The sequence below is a fragment of the Coregonus lavaretus genome (assembly GCF_964263955.1).
Source record: "Coregonus lavaretus genome assembly, chromosome: 40".
NCBI classification, from domain to species: Eukaryota; Metazoa; Chordata; class Actinopteri; order Salmoniformes; family Salmonidae; genus Coregonus; species Coregonus lavaretus.
The window spans coordinates 856,795-878,446 of NC_140027.1; the positions used below are offsets into that span (position 1 = coordinate 856,795).

General features: G+C 42.5%; 1 protein-coding gene across 1 annotated transcript in view; it reads right to left on the reverse strand.

Annotated features, from left to right (window-relative positions):
* Nucleotides 1-688: 688 nt before the first annotated feature.
* The window catches only part of LOC311113342 (E3 ubiquitin-protein ligase NEURL1-like), a gene marked incomplete at its 3' end in the record, with an annotated part of 41,887 nt that continues 20,923 nt past the window's right edge, over nucleotides 689-21,652 (reverse strand). The window contains exons 2-4 of the mRNA XM_084156559.1: nucleotides 21,214-21,479; nucleotides 17,799-18,120; nucleotides 689-753 (exon numbers count right to left, since the gene is read on the reverse strand). Of these exons, the coding sequence (XP_084012685.1) occupies nucleotides 689-753; nucleotides 17,799-18,120; nucleotides 21,214-21,479 (653 nt within the window). The remainder of the gene's footprint in view (nucleotides 754-17,798; nucleotides 18,121-21,213; nucleotides 21,480-21,652) is intronic.

Here is a 21,652-nt window from a genome sequence, read left to right on the forward strand (position 1 = left end):
GTTGTGGACAGGTGTCTTTTATACTGATAACAAGTTCAAACAGGTGCCATTAATACAGGTAACGAGTGGAGGACAGAGGAGCCTCTTAAAGAAGAAGTTACAGGTCTGTGAGAGCCAGAAATCTTGCTTGTTTGTAGGTGACCAAATACTTATTTTCCACCATAATTTGCAAATAAATTCATTAAAAATCCTACAATGGGATTTTCTGGATTTTTTTTTCTCAATTTGTCTGTCATAGTTGACGTGTACCTATGATGAAAATTACAGGCCTCTCTCATCTTTTTAAGTGGGAGAACTTGCACAATTGGTGGCTGACTAAATACTTTTTTTCCCCACTGTACCTCTGCACAACAAATCATACGTCGAAGGTATAACCTCTAAATGCACTATGAAGAGATGTCAGATTTCTAACCTGCTGTCAACCAAACAACAGTGCAATATGAAAGATTGTAATATGATTCCATATCAGACCTGGCATCTTTTCTGCCTTCGCATCTGCTCTAAAGCTGACACACACACACACACACACACACACACACACACACACACACACACACGCTCTACAAGGTTCGGACAACCTTATAGACATTGTGACACCTTGTCAGAGATAAGCGACATTTCTCTGACACATTCGCGAAAGACATAAACAAAAGCAGCCATTTTTCTCGTAACCTCATCCATCAAGCTTTCACAGCTTGTGTTCACCCGTGTCAAAACATTGGGCTCTTTTTTCTCTGTTGCCCCTGCCGTCATCTATAGAACAGAGCACAATCCGCAATCACTGGTGATTTGTCCTACAGTATAAACAATACATTGAGCCAAAATGTGAGAAAGTCAAATCTACTTGTATTGAAAACTTTTAAACAGGTCAAGGAGCAGAGCATGTATGAGAATTACTGTAAGTGCAGCTTGGGTTTTGAATGTCATAGAGTATTTCTTTGAAAACACACACACACACACACAAAGTCACACACACACACACACACACACACACACTTTGAAAATGCTTTCAGGGCCATTTGAAACATTTATTACCTTCTGATTTTCTATCAGAGAGAGAGATGAAGAAAGAGAGACAGAGACAGAGAGAGAGAGAGAGAGAGAGAAAGACAGAGAGAGAGAGAGAGAGAAGGTTAGGCTGACCTGTCAATCGTCGAGATTGACAGTTAATGTTCCTTGTTTCCTGCTGTTGCTAGCTATGGCACCTCATATTGCGGTTGACAGACGATCTCTAGGACATTCCTTCCGCAGGGTCAATGACAACTGTGTTACTTTGAGATATTCTATAATCCATACAGTATGTTTATGTTGTATTACTTTGAGATATTCTATAATCCATACAGTATGTTTATGTTGTATTACTTTGAGATATTCTATAATCCATACAGTATGTTTATGTTGTGTTACTTTGAGATATTCTATAATCCATACAGTATGTTTATGTTGTATTACTTTGAGATATTCTATAATCCATACAGTACGTTTATGTTGATGCATAGTGAAAGACTGCACTTACTGCACTTCAAGTGTACTGGAGGTTATTAACTACATCAATTCCCTAAGACAACAACTGAACAGTCTGTGTGTGTGTGTGTGTGTGTGTGTGTGTGTGTGTGTGTGTGTGTGTGTGTGTGTGTGTGTGTGTGTGTATGTGTGTGTGTGTGTGTGCTTGTGTGTATGCTTGTGTGTGTATGAGTCAGAGTCATTGAACATTGTTATAGTTAGAAAAACCTAAAGGCCTCTAACTGTCACACAGTGTTTTGTAGTCAGTCTCCATGCTTCATTTTCAGAGGCGTCACTTTGGGGCCCCACTCTGATTAAGGTTCCTCTGTGACTGCCTCATCACAGCACGGCCCCCCTGTCTTCATAACAGCAGCTGGAACTCCTCAACCTCTCTACCCCAGTTCTATGGACCTGTGTGTGTGTGTGTGTTCATACTTGTATGCCTCTGCGCCTGTACGTGCATGAACATTGCACATGTGAACAGTATGTGAAAGACAGCCATGAAGCGCCGGAGACCCATTTATATTTATGAAACAACTTTTTTACCCTGCTGGATGTAAAGCCTCTAGGGACAGCAGGTTCATTATTCTGCCCAACCCAGACAATATTGCATTTGCCCAGTTAAAGATGCACTATGCAGAAATCGCTCCGCCATTTCCTGGTTGCTAAAATTCTAATAGTTTGCCTAATTTCTGTTTATGTGACAAAACAAGCAGTCGGGTCACCCAAAAAGTTACATATTGTAGCTTTAAAGGCCTGAAACCGTAAATCAGTTCCAACCTACATTGTAAAAGTAGAACGTTTCAAAACACCATGAATGTGTAATGAAACCATGAAAAGTAGTGCACATAACATTTAAGCAGATGCTCTTATCCAGAGCGACTTACAGTTAGTGAGTGCATACATTTTCATACTGGCCCCCCGTGGGAAACAAACCCACAACCCTGGCGTTGCAAGCGCCATGCTCTACCAACTGAGCTACAGGGGACTACATAAGCTGAGGTCTGGTGTTTGGAGGGTGTTTGAATGTAAACCCAATGTAAGTGTTTTAATACACAGAATGTGCTTTAAAACATAAATGAAGTACTCTGAAACACCCAAAGTGGTTCTTCACCTGAATATTGATGTTTTTAAGAGTGCTGTGAAAACACTTTTTGGGGTTTCAGTGCATGTAAAAGGCAGCATCAAAACACAAAAACTGTGTTTCTCATAAAATCAATGGTTTATAAATGCAAGTGGTTTATAGCCTAAATATTGATTGATGATAAGAGACTATGGAGAATATTGTTTTGTGGAATTCCACCTGAATTTTTTTAATTCCGTTATTTAGATAGATTGGGAAAAGGACAGGCAGTAAGATGGTACAATTCGTTGGAATTCTACCCGCTCAACCACACAGCCACACTGTAAGAAATTAATTATTCTGGGGTGAATTGAAATTGTCTAGCGGTAACGCACCCGGCTTATTCACACCTCTCCCCACCGAAGACTAGGGTTAAATTCCCACCTCCAACCCTTCAATCTATTTCCCCCACCTATCTCTATCCCCTCTGTCATTTCAGAACTGTCTCAATAAAGTGTCAAAATACCCCCAAAATATATTTAACAAAATGTATGCAAGATTTATTAATTTCATTTTACCAAAATAATGTACAAATAAATCCAACTGAATATGTTGTTGAAAATGTAAGTGTATTTTATGAGGATAACCAAAGAAAGAGAACATTGAATGATTGAACTCATTGGAAGTCTTTGGTTTGAATCACCTTACATTTCCTATCTTGCCACTTGACTCTGTTTTAAGAGGATTGTGGGTAAAAAACATATTTTTTGACTTCATGATTCTTTCACACAATGTTGTATGCATGTTTGAAGAAAGAAAAGTATATCTTAAACTTGTTGTGCCATCAGGTGTAATGGATCATGATGAACAGATATATATATTTTTGGTCCTTTTTTTAGCAGACGGTCTTATCCAGAGCGACTTACAGGAGCAATTAGGGTTAAGTGCTTTGCTCAAGGGCACATCGACAGATTTTTCACCTAGTCGGCTCGGGGATTAGAACCAGCAACCTTTCGGTTACTGGCACGATGCTCTTAACCACTAAGCTACCTGCCGCCCCATATCAAAACCGTCAGGCAAAATGACATTCAATGAGGACTGCACCCATTCCCACATTCATTATTGTCAATGGAAGAGGCAAGGGCAGAATCCTCAATTCTTGCAGTTTAACCTCCAGTTAGGTCTGGTGGTTTGAACACTGTCTGCCAAAATGGTATAAAATGGCAAATTATCAAATACATAAAACAATGTTAAACATTAAGACACTTCAGAAAAAAGTTAATCTAATTCTGCACTAGACAGGATTCAAAACATCATAATGGTGTTTGGAAGCTTTAGAGAGAGGAAACTACACCAAAAGAGAAGGGATCGAATTCTGCACTAAACAGAACTTGAAACACCAAAATAGTGTTTTCAATCTTTTCTGTGAGTGCGCCCAGTCCCTGGCAAGGTGTTGCACAACACTTGATTTAGTGGTGTTACAACACACCATGTAATGTTTCAAAATATCTCAGGATGATGTGTTTCAATACTCCAGCAAAGTTAAGGTTTCGTCTCCTTCAAGTTGGTGGCAGCTCAGTTGCCACTAGTTGTGGTGTTACAAAGCACTTCATTTTAAAAGTGTAGGATCAGTCCCTACCTAGGAGGCTCTAGTAGGAGGTGTCACGCTATCACCTTTCCCAAATACCTGGGCCATAAAGACATCGATTTCTTTATGGCTACATATATTGCCGGGGAAGGTGAGCTTAATGATGCCAAAAATGAGAAGGCCGTTAAGAGAGAGGATCGATTGACAGTCAGGCAGGCAAGCGCATCTCCAATTCTATGGTCGTCATTGAGGGTGTGTGTGTGCCGTGTGCGTGTGCGTCTGTCTAAGACTGTGTGTGTGTGTGTGTGTGTGTGTGTCTCTTTCTCCATCCATGTGTGCGTTTGTGAAACTCTCAGAGTAGCTAGATTTATCTAGCCCATAATTCTGCCTGTCTGGGTTTCATTAGCTAGCGCTGGGATCTTCAACTACGCTCATCACCCAACTGTAGGGGTGGAAAACAATAAATCACACTATGCCATGTGTAATAATAACCCCAAAAATGTGTCTGGAAGGCATCTCCTGCAGGGGGCCTATCACACAATACCTACCGAGGGCCTGTTCATGTGTCACCCAATCAGAGGCTTTAAGATTATTGTTCTGTGCTGACCTCAATACAAAATGTATTTCAAATACATGTATATACAGTGGCTTGCGAAAGTATTCAACCCCCTTGGCATTTTTCCTATTTTGTTGCTTTACAACCTGGAATAAAAATGGAATTTTTTGGGGTTTGTATCATTTGATTTACACAACATGCTTACCACTTTGAAGATGCAAAATATTTTTTGTTGTGAAACAAACAAGAAATAAGACAAAAAAAACAGAAAACCTGAGCGTGCATAACTATTCACCCCCCAAAAGTCAATACTTTGTAGAGCCACCTTTTGCAGCAATTACAGCTGCAAGTCTCTTGGGGTATGTCTCTATAAGCTTGGCACATCTAGCCACTGGGATTTTTGCCCATTCTTCAAGACAAACTGCTCCAGCTCCTTCAAGTTGGATGGGTTCTGCTGGTGTACAGCAATCTTTAAGTCATACCACAGATTCTCAATTGGATTGAGGTCTGGGCTTTGACTAGGCCATTCCGAGACATTTAAATGTTTCCCCTTAAACCACTCGAGTGTTGCTTTTGCAGTATGCTTAGGGTCATTATCCTGCTGGAAGGTGAACCTCTCTCCCAGTCTCAAATCTCTGGAAGACTGAAACAAGTTTCCCTCAAGAATTTCCCTGTATTTAGCGGCATCCATCATTCCTTCAATTCTGACCAGTTTCCCAGTCCCTGCCGATAAAAAACATTGGATGGTGTTCTCGGGGTGATGAGAGGTGTTGGGTTTGCGCCAGACATAGCATTTTCCTTGATGACCAAAAAGCTCAATTTTAGTCTCATCTGACCAGAGTACCTTCTTCCATATGTTTGGGGAGTCTCCCACATGCCTTTTGGCGAACACCAAACGTGTTTGCTTATTTTTTTCTTTAAGCAATGGCTTTTTTTTGGCCACTTCTGTAAAGCCCAGCTCTGTGGAGTGTACGGCTTAAAGTGGTCCTATGGACAGATACTCCAATCTCCGCTGTGGAGCTTTGCAGCTCCTTCAGGGTTATCTTTGGTCTCTTTGTTGCCTCTGATTAATGCCCTCCTTGCCTGGTCCGTGAGTTTTGGTGGGCGGCCCTCTCTTGGCAGGTTTGTTGTGGTGCCATATTCTTTCCATTTTTTAATAATGGATTTAATGGTGCTCCGTGGGATGTTCAAAGTTTTTCATTTTTTTTATAACCCAACCCTGATCTGTACTTCTCCACAACTTTGTCCCTGACCTGTTTGGAGAGCTCCTTTGTCTTCATGGTGGTGCCGCCTGCTTTGTGGTGGCCCTTGCTTAGTGGTGTTGCAGACTCTGGGGCCTTTCAGAACAGGTGTATGTATACTGAGATCATGTGACAGATCATGTGACACTTAGATTGCACACAGGTGGACTTTATTTAACTAATTATGTGACTTCTGAAGGTAATTGGTTGCACCAGACCTTATTTAGGGGCTTCATAGCAAAGGGGGTGAATACATATGCATGCACCACTTTTCCATTATTTATTTTTTACAATTCTTTGAAACAAGTTATTTTTTTCATTTCACTTCACCAATTTGGACTATTTTGTGTATGTCAATTACATGAAATCCAAATAAAAATCCATTTAAATTACATGTTGTAATGCAACAAAATAGGAAAAACACCAAGGAGGATGAATACTTTTGCAAGGCACTGTACATTTGTATATTTGCTCAAATGGATTTAATGACTGAAATTGCATATACAATGCCTTCAGAAAGTATTCACACCCCTTGATTTTTTAAATAATTTTGTTGTGTTACAAAGGGGGATTAAAATGGATTTAATTGTCATTTTTTGTTAACTATCTACACAGAATAATATGTAATGTAAAACAAAAAAACTAAAATTAGAATATTGTGAATATATTTGAATACATGTGAATATTCTAAAATCTGCGCATTTTCCCACCAGAGATGTGTTTCCATCAAACTGTCACGATCGTCTAATGAGGGAGACCAAGGCGCAGCGTTGCGAGTGAACATATTCTATTTATTAAATGCTCACACGAGCAAAACAATAAACAACGAATGCGTGACGTCTATGGTACAACACGAACACACACGAACAAAATCCCACAACCCGAAAGAAAAACAGACAGATTAAATATGGCTCCCAATCAGAGACAACCAGCCGACAGCTGACACTCGTTGCCTCTGATTGGGAGTCACACCGGCAAACATAGAAAATAGACAACCTAGAACACCCACCAAAGAAACAGAAAACATAGAATGAACACACCCTGGCTCAACATAATGAGTCCCCGAGCCAGGGTGTGACAGTACCCCCCCCCTAAAGGCGCGGACTGCGACCGCGCCTAAATACGAGCAAAAACAGGGGAGGGCTGGGTGGGCATTCCTCCTCGGCGGCGGCTCCGGCTCCGGGCTTGATCCCCACTTCCTCTCCAACCCCCCAAAGTACCCCTGGTCCTGTCTAGCCCCGCTGGCCGGAGCCGGACTGACGACACGCGCCCCTGGCTTGGTGCGTGGAACAGGAACAGACCGGACCGGGCTGACGATACACACCCCTGGCTTGGTGTGTGGAGCAGGAATGGACCGGAATGGGCTGGCGACGCGCACCACAGACTTGGTGCGGAGAGCAGGAACGAGCCGGACAGGGCTGACGAAACGCACCACAGACTTGGTGCGGGGAGCAGGAACAGGCCGGGCCGGGCTGGCGACGCGCACCACAGGTTTGGTGCGGGGAGCAGGAACGGGCCGGACCGGGCTGGCGACGCGCACCACAGGTTTGGTGCAGGGAGCAGGAACAGGCCGGACCGGGCTGGCGACGCGCACCATAGGCTCGGTGCGGGAAGCAGGAACAGGCCGGGCCGGGCTGACGACACGCACCACAGGCTCGATGCGAGGAACAGGAACAGGCCGGACCGTACTGGGGACACACACCACTGGCCCTACGCAGGGATCAAGAACGGGCCGGACCGGACTGGTAACACACCCCAGTACCTCTCGCCGTGCCTCCACACTTTCCCTCTCCTCTGTGACCAGTGGCCCCCTTAACCTGGCGGCCTCCTCTTCACACCCGCTGTACCGCTCCCTCGCAGCCTCCTGCTGCCCCGTCGTCCACGTCGTGAGCCCCCCCCTAAAAAATTTCTGGGGTTCTCTCCTCCCCGTGGACCAGGCCTCCCTAGCTCTCGCCAGACTCTCACTCTTCTGCTTCCAACTCCCGCTATTCAGCTCCTCAACTGGCTTGACCCAGTCGAAACTCTTGATCCATTGCTCCATAGACCAGCCTCTCTTCTCTTCACTTAGCGGGGCCCAGCCGAAACTCCTACTTCACTGATCCCAGGTCCTTCCTCTCTCCTCTTCACGCTGCTTGGTCTGGTTTAGGTGGGATTTTCTGTCACGATCGTCTAATGAGGGAGACCAAGGCGCAGCGTTGCGAGTGAACATATTCTATTTATTAAATGCTCACACGAGCAAAACAATAAACAACGAATGCGTGACGTCTATGGTACAACACGAACACACACGAACAAAATCCCACAACCCGAAAGAAAAACAGACAGATTAAATATGGCTCCCAATCAGAGACAACCAGCCGACAGCTGACACTCGTTGCCTCTGATTGGGAGTCACACCGGCAAACATAGAAAATAGACAACCTAGAACACCCACCAAAGAAACAGAAAACATAGAATGAACACACCCTGGCTCAACATAATGAGTCCCCGAGCCAGGGTGTGACACAAACTGACTTGTTGCGGATAAAAGGCTGTGCGTGATGACGTAGTGCACATAAAAATTACTTTTGCCATTAAATTCCAATGTACCAAATGACAAATACAAGTTAAATGGGTTTCCATCATATTTTCAACTCGACTGATGGTTTTGTCACGAAAACTGTTGCGTTATAAAGCAAATGTGCCCACTCTGGTCTTGGCACATGCGCTCTGGGCAACAGCTCACAGATACAGTGCAGGTAGGCTACATTATGAGATTATTATAGATAAGAGCGATATTATTTGTATTTGTCAAACGGCAGCCATCATGTCACCAGAATAAGGCCCTCGATATTTATTGGAAAGGAGCATCAAGCTCATCAACTTGCACATTCACCACCCTCTGAAGTTTATCATAATTTATCATCTGTAGCCTAATAAACTGCATGCTTTCCTGAATCATAGTGGGAGGACCACACAACATATCATCGCGTGACTCCAAGTTTACTTCGATATGATGGTTGTTATATCGCATTATCCATTTTACAGACACAAAAAGATCCCATCATGTCGAACGAACAAATTGTCTTAAAGGCATTTATAAAATTGTGCCGGCATTTCCTGTTTCCATCAGCCCGGTCGTGACTTTTTTCATGCGTCAGGTAATTCATCCGCATGAAATGGTTGGATGGAAACGTGGTTATTTTTATTTTTGTATTTAACCTTTATTTAACTAGGTACAGTGGGGAAAAAAAGTATTTAGTCAGCCACCAATTGTGCAAGTTCTCCCACTTAAAAAGATGAGAGAGGCCTGTAATTTTCATCATAGGTACACGTCAACTATGACAGACAAAATGAGAAAAAAAATCCAGAAAATCACATTGTAGGATTTGTAATTTATTTATTTGCAAATTATGGTGGAAAATAAGTATTTGGTCAATAACAAAAGTTTCTCAATACTTTATTATATACCCTTTGTTGGCAATGACACAGGTCAAATGTTTTCTGTAAGTCTTCACAAGGTTTTCACACACTGTTGCTGGTATTTTGGCCCATTCCTCCATGCAGATCTCCTCTAGAGCAGTGATGTTTTGGGGCTGTCGCTGGGCAACACGGACTTTCAACTCCCTCCAAAGATTTTCTATGGGGTTGAGATCTGGAGACTGGCTAGGCCACTCCAGGACCTTGAAATGCTTCTTACGAAGCCACTCCTTCGTTGCCCGGGCGGTGTGTTTGGGATCATTGTCATGCTGAAAGACCCAGCCACGTTTCATCTTCAATGCCCTTGCTGATGGAAGGAGGTTTTCACTCAAAATCTCACGATACATGGCCCCATTCATTCTTTCCTTTACACGGATCAGTCGTCCTGGTCCCTTTGCAGAAAAACAGCCCCAAAGCATGATGTTTCCACCCCCATGCTTCACAGTAGGTATGGTGTTCTTTGGATGCAACTCAGCATTCGTTGTCCTCCAAACACGACGAGTTGAGTTTTTACCAAAAAGTTATATTTTGGTTTCATCTGACCATATGACATTCTCCCAATCCTCTTCTGGATCATCCAAATGCACTCTAGCAAACTTCAGACGGGCCTGGACATGTACTGGCTTAAGCAGGGGGACACGTCTGGCACTGCAGGATTTGATTCCCTGGCGGCGTAGTGTGTTACTGATGGTAGGCTTTGTTACTTTGGTCCCAGCTCTCTGCAGGTCATTCACTAGGTCCCCCTGTGTGGTTCTGGGATTTTTGCTCACCGTACTTGTGATCATTTTGACCACACGGGGTGAGATGTTGCGTGGAGCCCCAGATCGAGGGAGATTATCAGTGGTCTTGTATGTCTTCCATTTCCTAATAATTGCTCCCACAGTTGATTTCTTCAAACCAAGCTGCTTACCTATTGCAGATTCAGTCTTCTTAGCCTGGTGCAGGTCTACAATTTTGTTTCTGGTGTCCTTTGACAGCTCTTTGGTCTTGGCCATAGTGGAGTTTGGAGTGTGACTGTTTGAGGTTGTGGACAGGTGTCTTTTATACTGATAACAAGTTCAAACAGGTGCCATTAATACAGGTAACGAGTGGAGGACAGAGGAGCCTCTTAAAGAAGAAGTTACAGGTCTGTGAGAGCCAGAAATCTTGCTTGTTTGTAGGTGACCAAATACTTATTTTCCACCATAATTTGCAAATAAATTCATTAAAAATCCTACAATGTGATTTTCTGGATTTTTTTTCTCTCAATTTGTCTGTCATAGTTGAAGTGTACCTATGATGAAAATTACAGGCCTCGCTCATCTTTTTAAGTGGGAGAACTTGCACAATTGGTGGCTGACTAAATACTTTTTTTCCCCACTGTAAGTCAGTTAAGAACAAATTCTTATTTACAATGATGGCCTACCAAAAGGCAAAAGGCCTCCTGCGGGGACGAGGGCTGGGATTAAAAATATATATATAAATATAGGACCAAACACACATCACAACAAGAGAGACAATACAACATTACATAAAGAGAGACCTAAGACAACAACATAGCATGGCAGCAACACACGACAACACAGCAAGGTAGCAACCCAACATGAAAACAACATGGTAGCAACACAACATGGCAGCAGCACAACATGGTAGCAGCACAAGACATGGTACAAACATTATTGGGCACAGACAACAGCACAAAGGGCAAGAAGGTAGAGACAACAATCCATCACGCGAAGCAGCCACAACTGTCAGTAAGAGTGTCCATGATTGAGTCTTTGAATGAAGAGATGGAGATAAAACTGTCTAGTTTGAGTGTTTTTTGCAGCTCGTTCCAGTCGCTAGCTGCAGCGAACTGGAAAGAGGAGCGACCCAGGGATGTGTGTGCTTGGGGGCCTTTAACAGAATGTGACTGGCAGAACTGGAATTGTATGTGGAGGATGAGGGCTGCAGTAGGTATCTCAGATAGGGGGGAGTGAGGCCTAAGAGGGTTTTGTAAATAAGCATCAACCAGTGGGTCTTGCGACAGGTATACAGAGATGACCAGTTTACAGCGGAATATAGAGTGCAGTGATGTGTCCTATAAGGAGCATTGGTGGCAAATCTGATGGCCGAATGGTAAAGAACATCTAGCCGCTCGAGAGCACCCTTAACTGCCAATCTATAAATTACGTCTCCGTAATCTAGCATGGGTAGGATGGTCATCTGAATCAGAGTTAGTTTGGCAGCTGGGGTGAAAGAGGAGCGATTACGATATAGGAAACCAAGTCTAGATTTAACCTTAGCCTGCAGCTTTGATATGTGCTGAGAGAAGGACAGTGTACTGTCTAGCCATACTCCCAAGTACTTGTATGAGGTGACTACCTCAAGCTCTAAACCCTCAGAGGTAGTAATCACACCAGTGGGGAGAGGAGCATTCTTCTTACCAAACCACATGTCCTTTGTTTTGGAGGTGTTCAGAACAAGGTTAAAGGCAGAGAAAGCTTGTTGGACACTAAGAAAGCTTTAACACAAAATCCGGAGAGGCGCCAGCTGTGTATATATATAAATGGACGAGAGAGCTTCCTACTGGCTGAGCTATATTGTTGATGTAAATTGAGAAGAGCGTGGGGCCTAGGATCAAGCCTTTGGGTACTCCCATAGTGATATAATTTAAATTGTGATGGTGAGTAAAATTCAATATTGGTGCATAATTTCTACTTAACACGTCAAAGGGACGCAAAAGGCACTCATTTCGTGGAACGACCCAGTACACGTTAAGTTCTGCCCATTGGACGTTGGTTGCAATGCTCTCGTCAACTTTGCTTGTTTATTTGTCATATGCACATGAAAGACATGGAGTCACTACATGACTGATAATGCATCATGTTTGTAGTCATTTAAATGTTAGTGCTTTTGTTATGCATTTAAGGTAGTTAAGCAGAGATAGACAGAGAAGACAGTTAAGAAGAGATAGACAAAGTAGATAGTTAAGAAGAGATAGACAGAGAAGATGGTTAAGAAGAGATAGACAGAGAGATGGTTAAGAAGAGATAGACAGAGAAGGTAGTTAAGAAGAGATAGACAGAGAAAATAGTTAAGAAGAGATAGACAGAGAAGATAGTTAAGAAGAGATAGACAGAGAAGATAGTTAAGAAGAGATAGACAGAGAAGATAGTTAAGAAGAGAGACAGAGAAGGTAGTTAAGAAGAGATAGACAGAGAAGATAGTTAAGAAGAGATAGACAGAGAAGATAGTTAAGAAGAGAGACAGAGAAGGTAGTTAAGAAGAGATAGACAGAGAATATCTCTGCCAACACCAGAGTAGCTAGATTTATCTAGCCCATAATTCTGCCTGTCTGGGTTTCATTAGCTAGAGCTTGGATCTTAAACTATGCTCATATAATATAATAATAATATGCCATTTAGCAGACGCTTTTATCCAAAGCGACTTACAGTTGTGCGTGCATACATTTTTGTGTATGGGTGGTCCCGGGGATCGAACCCACTACCTTGGCGTTACAAGCGCTGTGCTCTACCAGCTGAGCTACAGAGGACCACGTCACCCAACCGGAGGTGTGGAAAACACTAAATTACACTTAGCCATGTGTAATAACCCCTAAAAGGTGTCTGGAAGGCATCTCCTGCGTGGGGCCTATCACACAATACCTACCGAGGGACCTTTCATGCGTCACCCAATCGGAGGCCTCGAAGCTGTTGCCGGGTGCAACCTGGGTCATCCTATCTTCCTAACCTTCTGTGCTGACCTCAATACAACCCTTGGCACTTTAACCGATGTTATCGAAATACAAAATACACTTTGTTTTTAGAAGTCGGCACGTGTGTTCACTTTGGGGCTAAGATAGTAAATAAAGGTTTCTGTGTGTGTGTGACAGTGTGTAATTATGGGTTTTGAAATGGCTCATGTCTTGCAACAGAGTTTGTTTTTCAGTGATTAAGGATAGTTTATGTTTATTTAATAAATCTTTCGGAGTTGACATTTGATTAAACAGAACTGAGACGGTTTAAAAGGTATTCTAGGTATGGTTTGTAACAGTAGTCTGTGAGAACACCAGGATGACTAACAGATGCCTCAGGTACTTCCCTATCTGTGCCATTCCCAATAAGCAGAAACCTGCGATCAGTTAAACATTTCCTTAACTGAACCGTAACCACTATCAGCTAAAGCTAAATCTGACCTTAGATGATTACCTAGGGGGCAAGTTAAACTTTACAGTAGCAGCAAAACAGACGTGTCCTGATCAGTGGCGGCTCCTGAAAAAATTCTCAGGAGGGGCAATTTTTCTGATGATTTAGGTGACCTACACACATTTTAAAAAAGATATGTCCAGCAACAACATGAAGACAGGGGCAGCATATAAGTCAATACCAGAAGCATTTATTGACTGATCTGGGGAGATGGATTCCAGTTTCTGTGACAGATTATAAATAATCTCTGATGCCTTTGTTATATTAGCTTTTGGTTGAATGTACTGTCGTAGTAAATATATAATGTTATAGCTTGGTCTGACTAAAATCTTGTGCATGACCCATTTTGTGTTGGGCGTTTGTTTCTGTTCCTATCCTATAACAATGGACAAAAGAGTCCTATCTTGTCAGCCTTGTCAGCAGGTGGCCAAGGAGTGGTGATCCTAGCTGACCTAAGACAGGACACTTTTACTTTACTCGCGTGCACGAACGAGTCCGTGCACGCGATTCCAGATATCTTTACCTCTGAATAAACTGCCTTTATTATACCATATCCACCCTGTCCAAAGTCTCTACTTGGTCTCAGTTCTCCAGTAAACTTGTGATTATCAACAGTACACAACGGTAACAAACAATTGGGGGAACTCACGGGGCAGATAGTAACCACTTAAAAGGAAGCGATTCCCAAACCTTCCATAACAAAGCCATCACCTACAGAGAGATGAACTTGGAGAAGAGTCCCCTAAGTAAGCTTGTCCTGGGCCTCTGTTCACAAACACAAACAGACCCCACACAGCCCCAGGACAACAACAACAACAACAACAACAACAACACAATTAGACCCAACCAAATCATGAGAAAACAAAAAGAGAATTACTTGACACATTGGAAAGAACAAACAAAAAAACAGAGCAAACTAGAATGCTATTTGGCCCTAAACAGAGAGTACACAGTGGCAGAATACCTGACCACTGTGACTGACCCAAACTTAAGGAAAGCTTTGACTATGTACAGACTCAGTGACCATAGCCTTGCTATTGAGAAAGGCCGCCGTAGGCAGACCTGGCTCTCAAGAGAAGACAGGCTATGTGCACACTGCCCACAAAATGAGGTGGAAACTGAGCTGCACTTCCTAACCTCCTGCCAAATGTATGACCATATTAGAGACACATATTTCCCTCAGATTACAGCGATCCACAAAGAATTCGAAAACAAACCCAATTTTGATAAACTCCCTTATCTACTGGGTGAAAAACCACAGTGTGCCATCACAGCTGCAAGATTTGTGACCTGTTGCCACAAGAAAAGGGCAACCAGTGAAGAACAAACACCATTGTAAATACAACCCATATTTATGTTTATTTATTTTCCCATTTGTACTTTAACTATTTGCACATTGTAACAACACTGTATATATACATAATATGACATTTGAAATGTCTTTATTCTTTTGAAACTTCTGAGTGTAATGTTTACTGTTAATATTTATTGTTTATTTCACTTTTGTTTACTATCTACTTCCCTTGCTTTGGCAATGTTAACACAAGTTTCCCATGCCAATAAAGCCCTTAAATTGAATTGAATTGATAGTAAGGTCGCAATGACACAGAAAGCAGTTCAATGTCGGGGTACAGAGTCGCTCTCTTACCAGGATCGCGGTCCGCTCTGACCAGGGTGAAGGTGGCCGGCTCCACTTCTCTGTCCGGGACTCTGTCATCCAGCCAAGTCTCCCAGCTGTATTGGGATTACAGCTGCCTGCAGCGTTTTCATTATTTAGTCCGTTCGTAGCGGGTATGTACACGATCAACAAGATCAGTCCAAAACCGAAAGATCAGTTCAAAGCAGAATGTTTGCAGAATGTTTGTAAACTAAGTCTACAAATTAAAAACATAAAATAACGCCACACTGCAGGTCACAACAGAGACGCTGCTAGCCGCCATTGTCTTAGTTACGTTCATGGTTACGTCACGTATGACGAAAGCGCGTAAGTGCATGCCCACAGACACCCATAGAGAATGTATTGAAAGCTTTGAAATTTGAAAAAAATAGATTTTACATGACAGGCTATGAGAGACTTCTGGGCGATTTTCAACTTGACTGAAATCGCCCCAAAAACGGGCGGGGCCATTTGAAGCACGACTTTAGCCTGATTTGATATTTAGTGGCTGGCAGATCAGACGTGAACACTGATAACTACTGTTGCCGTGATATAATTGATTAGAAAAAAAATCCCTTCCTTTTCCCGTTTGGCAGTGCGTCGCCCATATCGCCCTATTGAACACACCGCCCATGGTCCTGATGCATGTACAGTGCAGTGGAGCCATTAAGTTAAATGAATAGAATATGTAAGATAATGCGTGTTGGCAGGCTTGGAAAAATAGTGATTTGGTCTGACAGATACCACCTCTGATATGGAATATGAAGTGAAGGTTTGTGTGTGGTAGGTGGAAACAAACATAAGCCCCATGTTAATTCCTGTTACGTGAAATTTCACAAAGCCATAATAAGGCGACCATAGAATGTTCCATGTCCATCCTTATAAGAGATTACTGTACCTAAATAAGAATGTATAGGCCTACAGTACTGAAGAGAAACACAATAACTGGACTGCTACATGTCTATGTATACAGAGAGATAAGAGGATGCTGGTTTTATTGTAAGCATGATGTATATGTTTCTTCTAAAGCTGTGGATGTAGGTGGAAAGCTAAAGCAGGAAAAGAAAAGCTTTCCCAAAGTAAAAAAATAAAAACATCTAGGTAGGAAAAATGTAGGCCTATTACAGTAAGCGACCAGTATGTTGAGGGCAGATGTTAGTCAGAAGGCTCCATGAGGACCTATAGGAGCCCTGCACTCTAGGCTGCCCTGGCTATAGCCTGACTGTAAAAGGCTGTGTGTTGATTTAACTAAGGCTGAAGAGAGCGATTGTAACAGTGCTCCGAGCAGCATACGGTTTACCAAGACGCCAGCGATCTCCCCAAGTGACTTATAAAAGAGAGTTCAAACTGTCCAAGCATTGTAGGAAAATATACTTTTAGCTAAAGGAACACACATGTTTTTTGACATTTTAATCTTTTTTCGTTTGTTTTCTTAACTTTTTTTATCTTCCCCCGATGCTATTCTTGCTTCCCGGCGTCACGGTAATGCGAGACGACAATGTGAACTTTGGGCCAAAGAATTGTGGCCCTGTTGTCTGACGTTGCTACTCTCAGGAGTCCATGCTAGTCTGTCGAGGAATACAGCTAGGTTTCTATCGCTACTTGTCATCGCTGCCTCCCGTCAAGACTATGAGTGCTGGGGGACTGGGGAGGGTGCTTCAGATAAAACGACTCCCGCATCACACTGTGAACACAAAACATCCCACCCCTCTGCTACCCGAGACAGGAGATACCGATGTCCTCCTGTCAATTGCCACGGCTCGCAATTAGGATCAAATGGGTTATCTATGGAACATGTGACCAACCCCCTTGTCTATTTTTAACATAAGGGGGGATGACAACATTGACACATTGAATCCCTAGAGAACAGAAACATGCACAGTATGCCATAGGCCCTGGGTACATCAAAGCCTTGGTTAACGCTAGGTTATCGTATGATATGTCTATCTCTAAGGTATGTATGCAAAGCCTTGGCTAACGCTAGGCTATCATATGCTATGTCTATCTGTATGGTATGTATGCTAAGCCTTGGCTAATGCTAGGCTATCATATGCTATTTCTATCTCTATGGTATGTATGCTAAGCTGCATAGCATGCCTCAATAATCCACATCAGGGCAGTTATTTTGCAGCCCATGTGCTATAGTGGTGCAAACATACTAGGGCCAAATGTTGGTCATATATAGGTAAATGTACATTTGTACAGAGCTTGTTATCAGATCTTAGAGTGGTTTACATTAGGTTAGAATAACTATCACTAACCTCATCCACCATAAGAAAATACATTTCATTCCCAGTCAGCAGACACTGTATGTTTACAGTCGGTAAACATGTTACAATACCTAATATGACTTTTGAGAGGACAAAATGCAATACTACAAAAATATGTATTCTGGATGACCATGGTGCACACTGTAAAGCCATCATCGAAAGGCATGTGTGGTCACCACATCCCATAACTGTACCAACTAATTCTCTCATTGTCCATCACCTTACCAAGAAGCTAGAAGTGAGGAATGCTATGGAGATGTGTGTGTAGGTGTGCATGCATGCTTTCTTAACATACCTAGCAGTTGCACTCCACGGGTCAACCCATAGACATCTATCAGTGCCCACAGCGGTTCTCCTGTTCTCACCCCACTGAAGAATAACATCGGGTTGGACTCATTGATTCTATAGAAGACCCGGCCCTTCTTGTCCACCCAGAAGGCGATGACGTTCCCTTCATTGGCGAACTCTTCAGGTAAAGCCTTGGCCCAGAAGCCACTCTGGGAGACCAGGTCAGGACAGGCATACTTGGGCAGGCTGTCTGGGTTGATACGGGATGGGTCTTTAGCCGTGAAGCCCAGACGGAGAGCTCCGCTCCAGCAACACTGCTTCTTAGTGATCTGTGGAAGGAGGACAGACTATGATAGGTTGATGGTCTTATAACAGTTTGTAGTAGTATAAGAGTGTATGGTATAGGATTGTACTTTACAAGGAAGTCTAAATGTTGCCTTGAAATAAAGTGTTCCCTTTGTGTATTGTTTGTCAATGAGATTCCATTTTGTGACCTAGGCCTATACAATGCTGACAGGTTGAAAAGAAAGCAAGTAATGGGCCTGTTTGGTTTGTTGAGTGACTGGTTTGCTTAGTTTGTCTTGGTTGTATAACTGTACCAGGGTTTCTGTTAGTAAAATAAGGCGGCAGATATTTGACCAACAGCATTTTAATTTACCGGACATTTAAGACATTTACCAGACCAATATGCATTGGGTGCGTAACCTGATTAGGGCGTCCACCCACAGTGACAGAAATCACATTTAGATTATGGTAATTCATCTCAACAGAACATGCAACTCTAGGATGCAATGGCGTGCGTCCTTTACAACAAGAGTAAAATCACTAACCTATGTCATTCTGCTATCCCCCATAGTAGAAAGCTATTTGACCAACAGCATTTTAATTTACCGGACATTTAAGACATTTACCAGACCAATATGCATTGGGTGCGTAACCTGATTAGGGCGTCCACCCACAGTGACAGAAATCACATTTAGATTATGGTAATTCATCTCAACAGAACATGCAACTCTAGGATGCAATGGCGTGCGTCCTTTACAACAAGAGTAAAATCACTAACCTATGTCATTCTGCTATCCCCCATAGTAGAAAGCTGTACCTATTCTATCGAGATATTAGCTGATGTAAGAAGGGCTATATAAAATAAAATTGATTGATTGATTGATTGATATTGGACATCTTGTCGTTCTGTGTGAAAGAAATAGCGTATTCCAAACAGAATCTGGGACAGTTGTGGGACGATAAATCCCAAATTCATCAGAACATTTAGCTTAAAATATTGATACATTATAATTTTTTCACATTATAAGCACAGCAATGTGCACAAGGCTGTAGACTACGTGCAAATGTTGGTTCCATAATGCAATTAGCAGGAAAACACAGTTGTCAAAAGCGCACCGCACATGTGAGCGGTTTCATGAGACAGAGAAAAAATATCAGTTCGAAATGTTGAAAGAAGGGAGATGAAGATGCAACAACTAGCATGGGTTGCTAATATGACTAGGATTGTGCATTTGGCTACTGGACAATGAAAGAAAGTTGATTTGAAAACCAATACAACATGAGAGAAATAGCCTACTGGTTTCAATGGCATATGGAAGTCTTTATAAAATAATTGCCTGCACGTTTGGTTAGATTTTGGCTAGGCTACTTTGAAGCCAGGTAAGACATGCCTCATAATATGTAGTAAAACGTTCAGGTTTCAAACAGTTAAGTATATGTTTTCAAAATGCATACTGCCTCCAGCTCATTCCAAAGTGGTGTGTGACACACTAAACCCTAGTTGCCTATGTACTTGAATGGCGAATGGGAAGCGCAAATCAATTACCAGTTGAGAAATAAAAATAGTGGCTCTTTTTAATCATGGCCATCGAACGGTTTTTAACACAGCTGTTTGATGAGCTGTAGCAGCAGATCTCACACTACATCGACTGGTATTTCAATCAATGAATATGCTAAAATGCATTTTCGCAATGGGATTTTTTTTCTTCTCCCGGTGAATTGGCCGGAGCCAATTTATCAGCTTTTTTTAAATATATATATATCAGTTAACGGAAACCCTGAAATGTACCTAAATATTACTTATGTAAGACAAAAGCCTAAGTTGTCTTGAGGTTTTTCACTCAGGCCCCCCTTCCAGCATTGGGGAACATCCCGCGCCACGTCTATTTCTATGGGCACAAGCACTGTTCATGACACAAACTATTCACTCCCCTCTTGTCGGCGGAGAGACAATATTACAGGTTTAAAGCTTATTTCCTGCAGTTCTACACATTTTGTCATGGGGTGAGGAGAGAATTTAGCAGTTTTAAAGCTCATTTTCTTGCAATTCTATACATTTTCCCATGTCTAATGTGTATTCATGTGATATTTGAGTGACTCATTAGTTGACATGGGCTAGTTGATCTTGACATTTCTGACAAGTTATAAATAGCTCTCTAAGGTATGCAATGACTGACTTGACAAGAGGAAAACTAATGACGCACTACCCAATTTGGAAATTGCACCTTGTGCATTCTACTACTAAAACTTTTAAGAGTAAGTTGAAAGTCGGACAGAGTTTTTTTTTCCGGGAGGGGGTGGACCCTGCCGACCACCTTGGGTGGGGGGGCGCCCCAAAGTTTAGGAACCACAGCTTTAGAGCACTCGGCTGAATTAAATGTTGTGCTTGCTGCTATTCAATCATCACTGTTTTACCAACAACCAGTAAAGCCACATCCACTTGCCCTGGCGCCATAAGCAGTGTTTACCAAGTTCATTGACTGTGTTGACATGCTGGCTTGCTAGGTGGAAACCTGCTAAGCCTATTTGGGCAGACACAGGAACAGGAGGGGGAAGCAGCATTAGACTGAAAGAAGGATTTACCTGGACAAGCTCATAAGCTAGAAGTGTGTGTGTGTGTTCGCATTACTATCCTGACTTGGTGTGTTTACATTATATATCCTGTGTATACATCAGATACTGTACACATCAAAGCTAGTCTCACCTATTGTACAGATCCGTGTTAGTATCTCTCTCCATATCTTGTGTCATCATCTTTTGAGCCTTTTGTGTCAGCATCCCACCATGTATAGAACAACCTACAGAGCTCTCTACAACTGGATGTTCTGGTGCCTCTCTGGCAGTTCAATATGTTGATTGGGGACCTTGCTGAGGAATGGAATAGTTTTTCTTGAAAATGTGTATTATATTTTATTTGACATTGTATTTGACTTTATTTTGTAAATTGTGTATATGCAGGGCTGCCTTGTAAAAGAGACATTGGTCTCAATGGTGACTCCATGTTAAAATAAAGGTATAATCAATCAAATAAAATGAATCTACCATTGTCAGAATACTATCATGGTATGTTGACACTTTGCATACTGTAAATAAACCTCCTTGGGTGTGGTGTTGTATCCATCTCCCTCTCTACATACCTTGATTCGGACCTGCTCATACAGCTCTATAGGTCTGTTGCTGAAGGTGATAGCGTTACAGAAGCTGGCCTGCCTCTTGACGGTCCTCTGGGCCAGGTCCATGGCGATCTGGGAGCCCTTGGTGTTAGGGTGGAAGAGCAGGGGACTGATGGCCAGGCCTCTCCTCTGGCCCCCGCCCCCAACACCACACTGCTGGATGGGCAGGCAGCGCTTGGGCTTGTGGTGGCATCGGTGGGTGGTGGAGGGGAACGGACCGCCCAGAGAGTCTGCTGGATAGACAGAGGGGTGACATTAGAATAATAGTAGAATGCTTCTAATCCTTTATATGTTTTTGTGTTCTATGTTGTTATGCGTCTTGTAAGTACCATTTATCACCACACATGAAGTTCCCTACCAGGAAATATCTATAATTAAATCTAGATAGAGAATTTAGTGCATT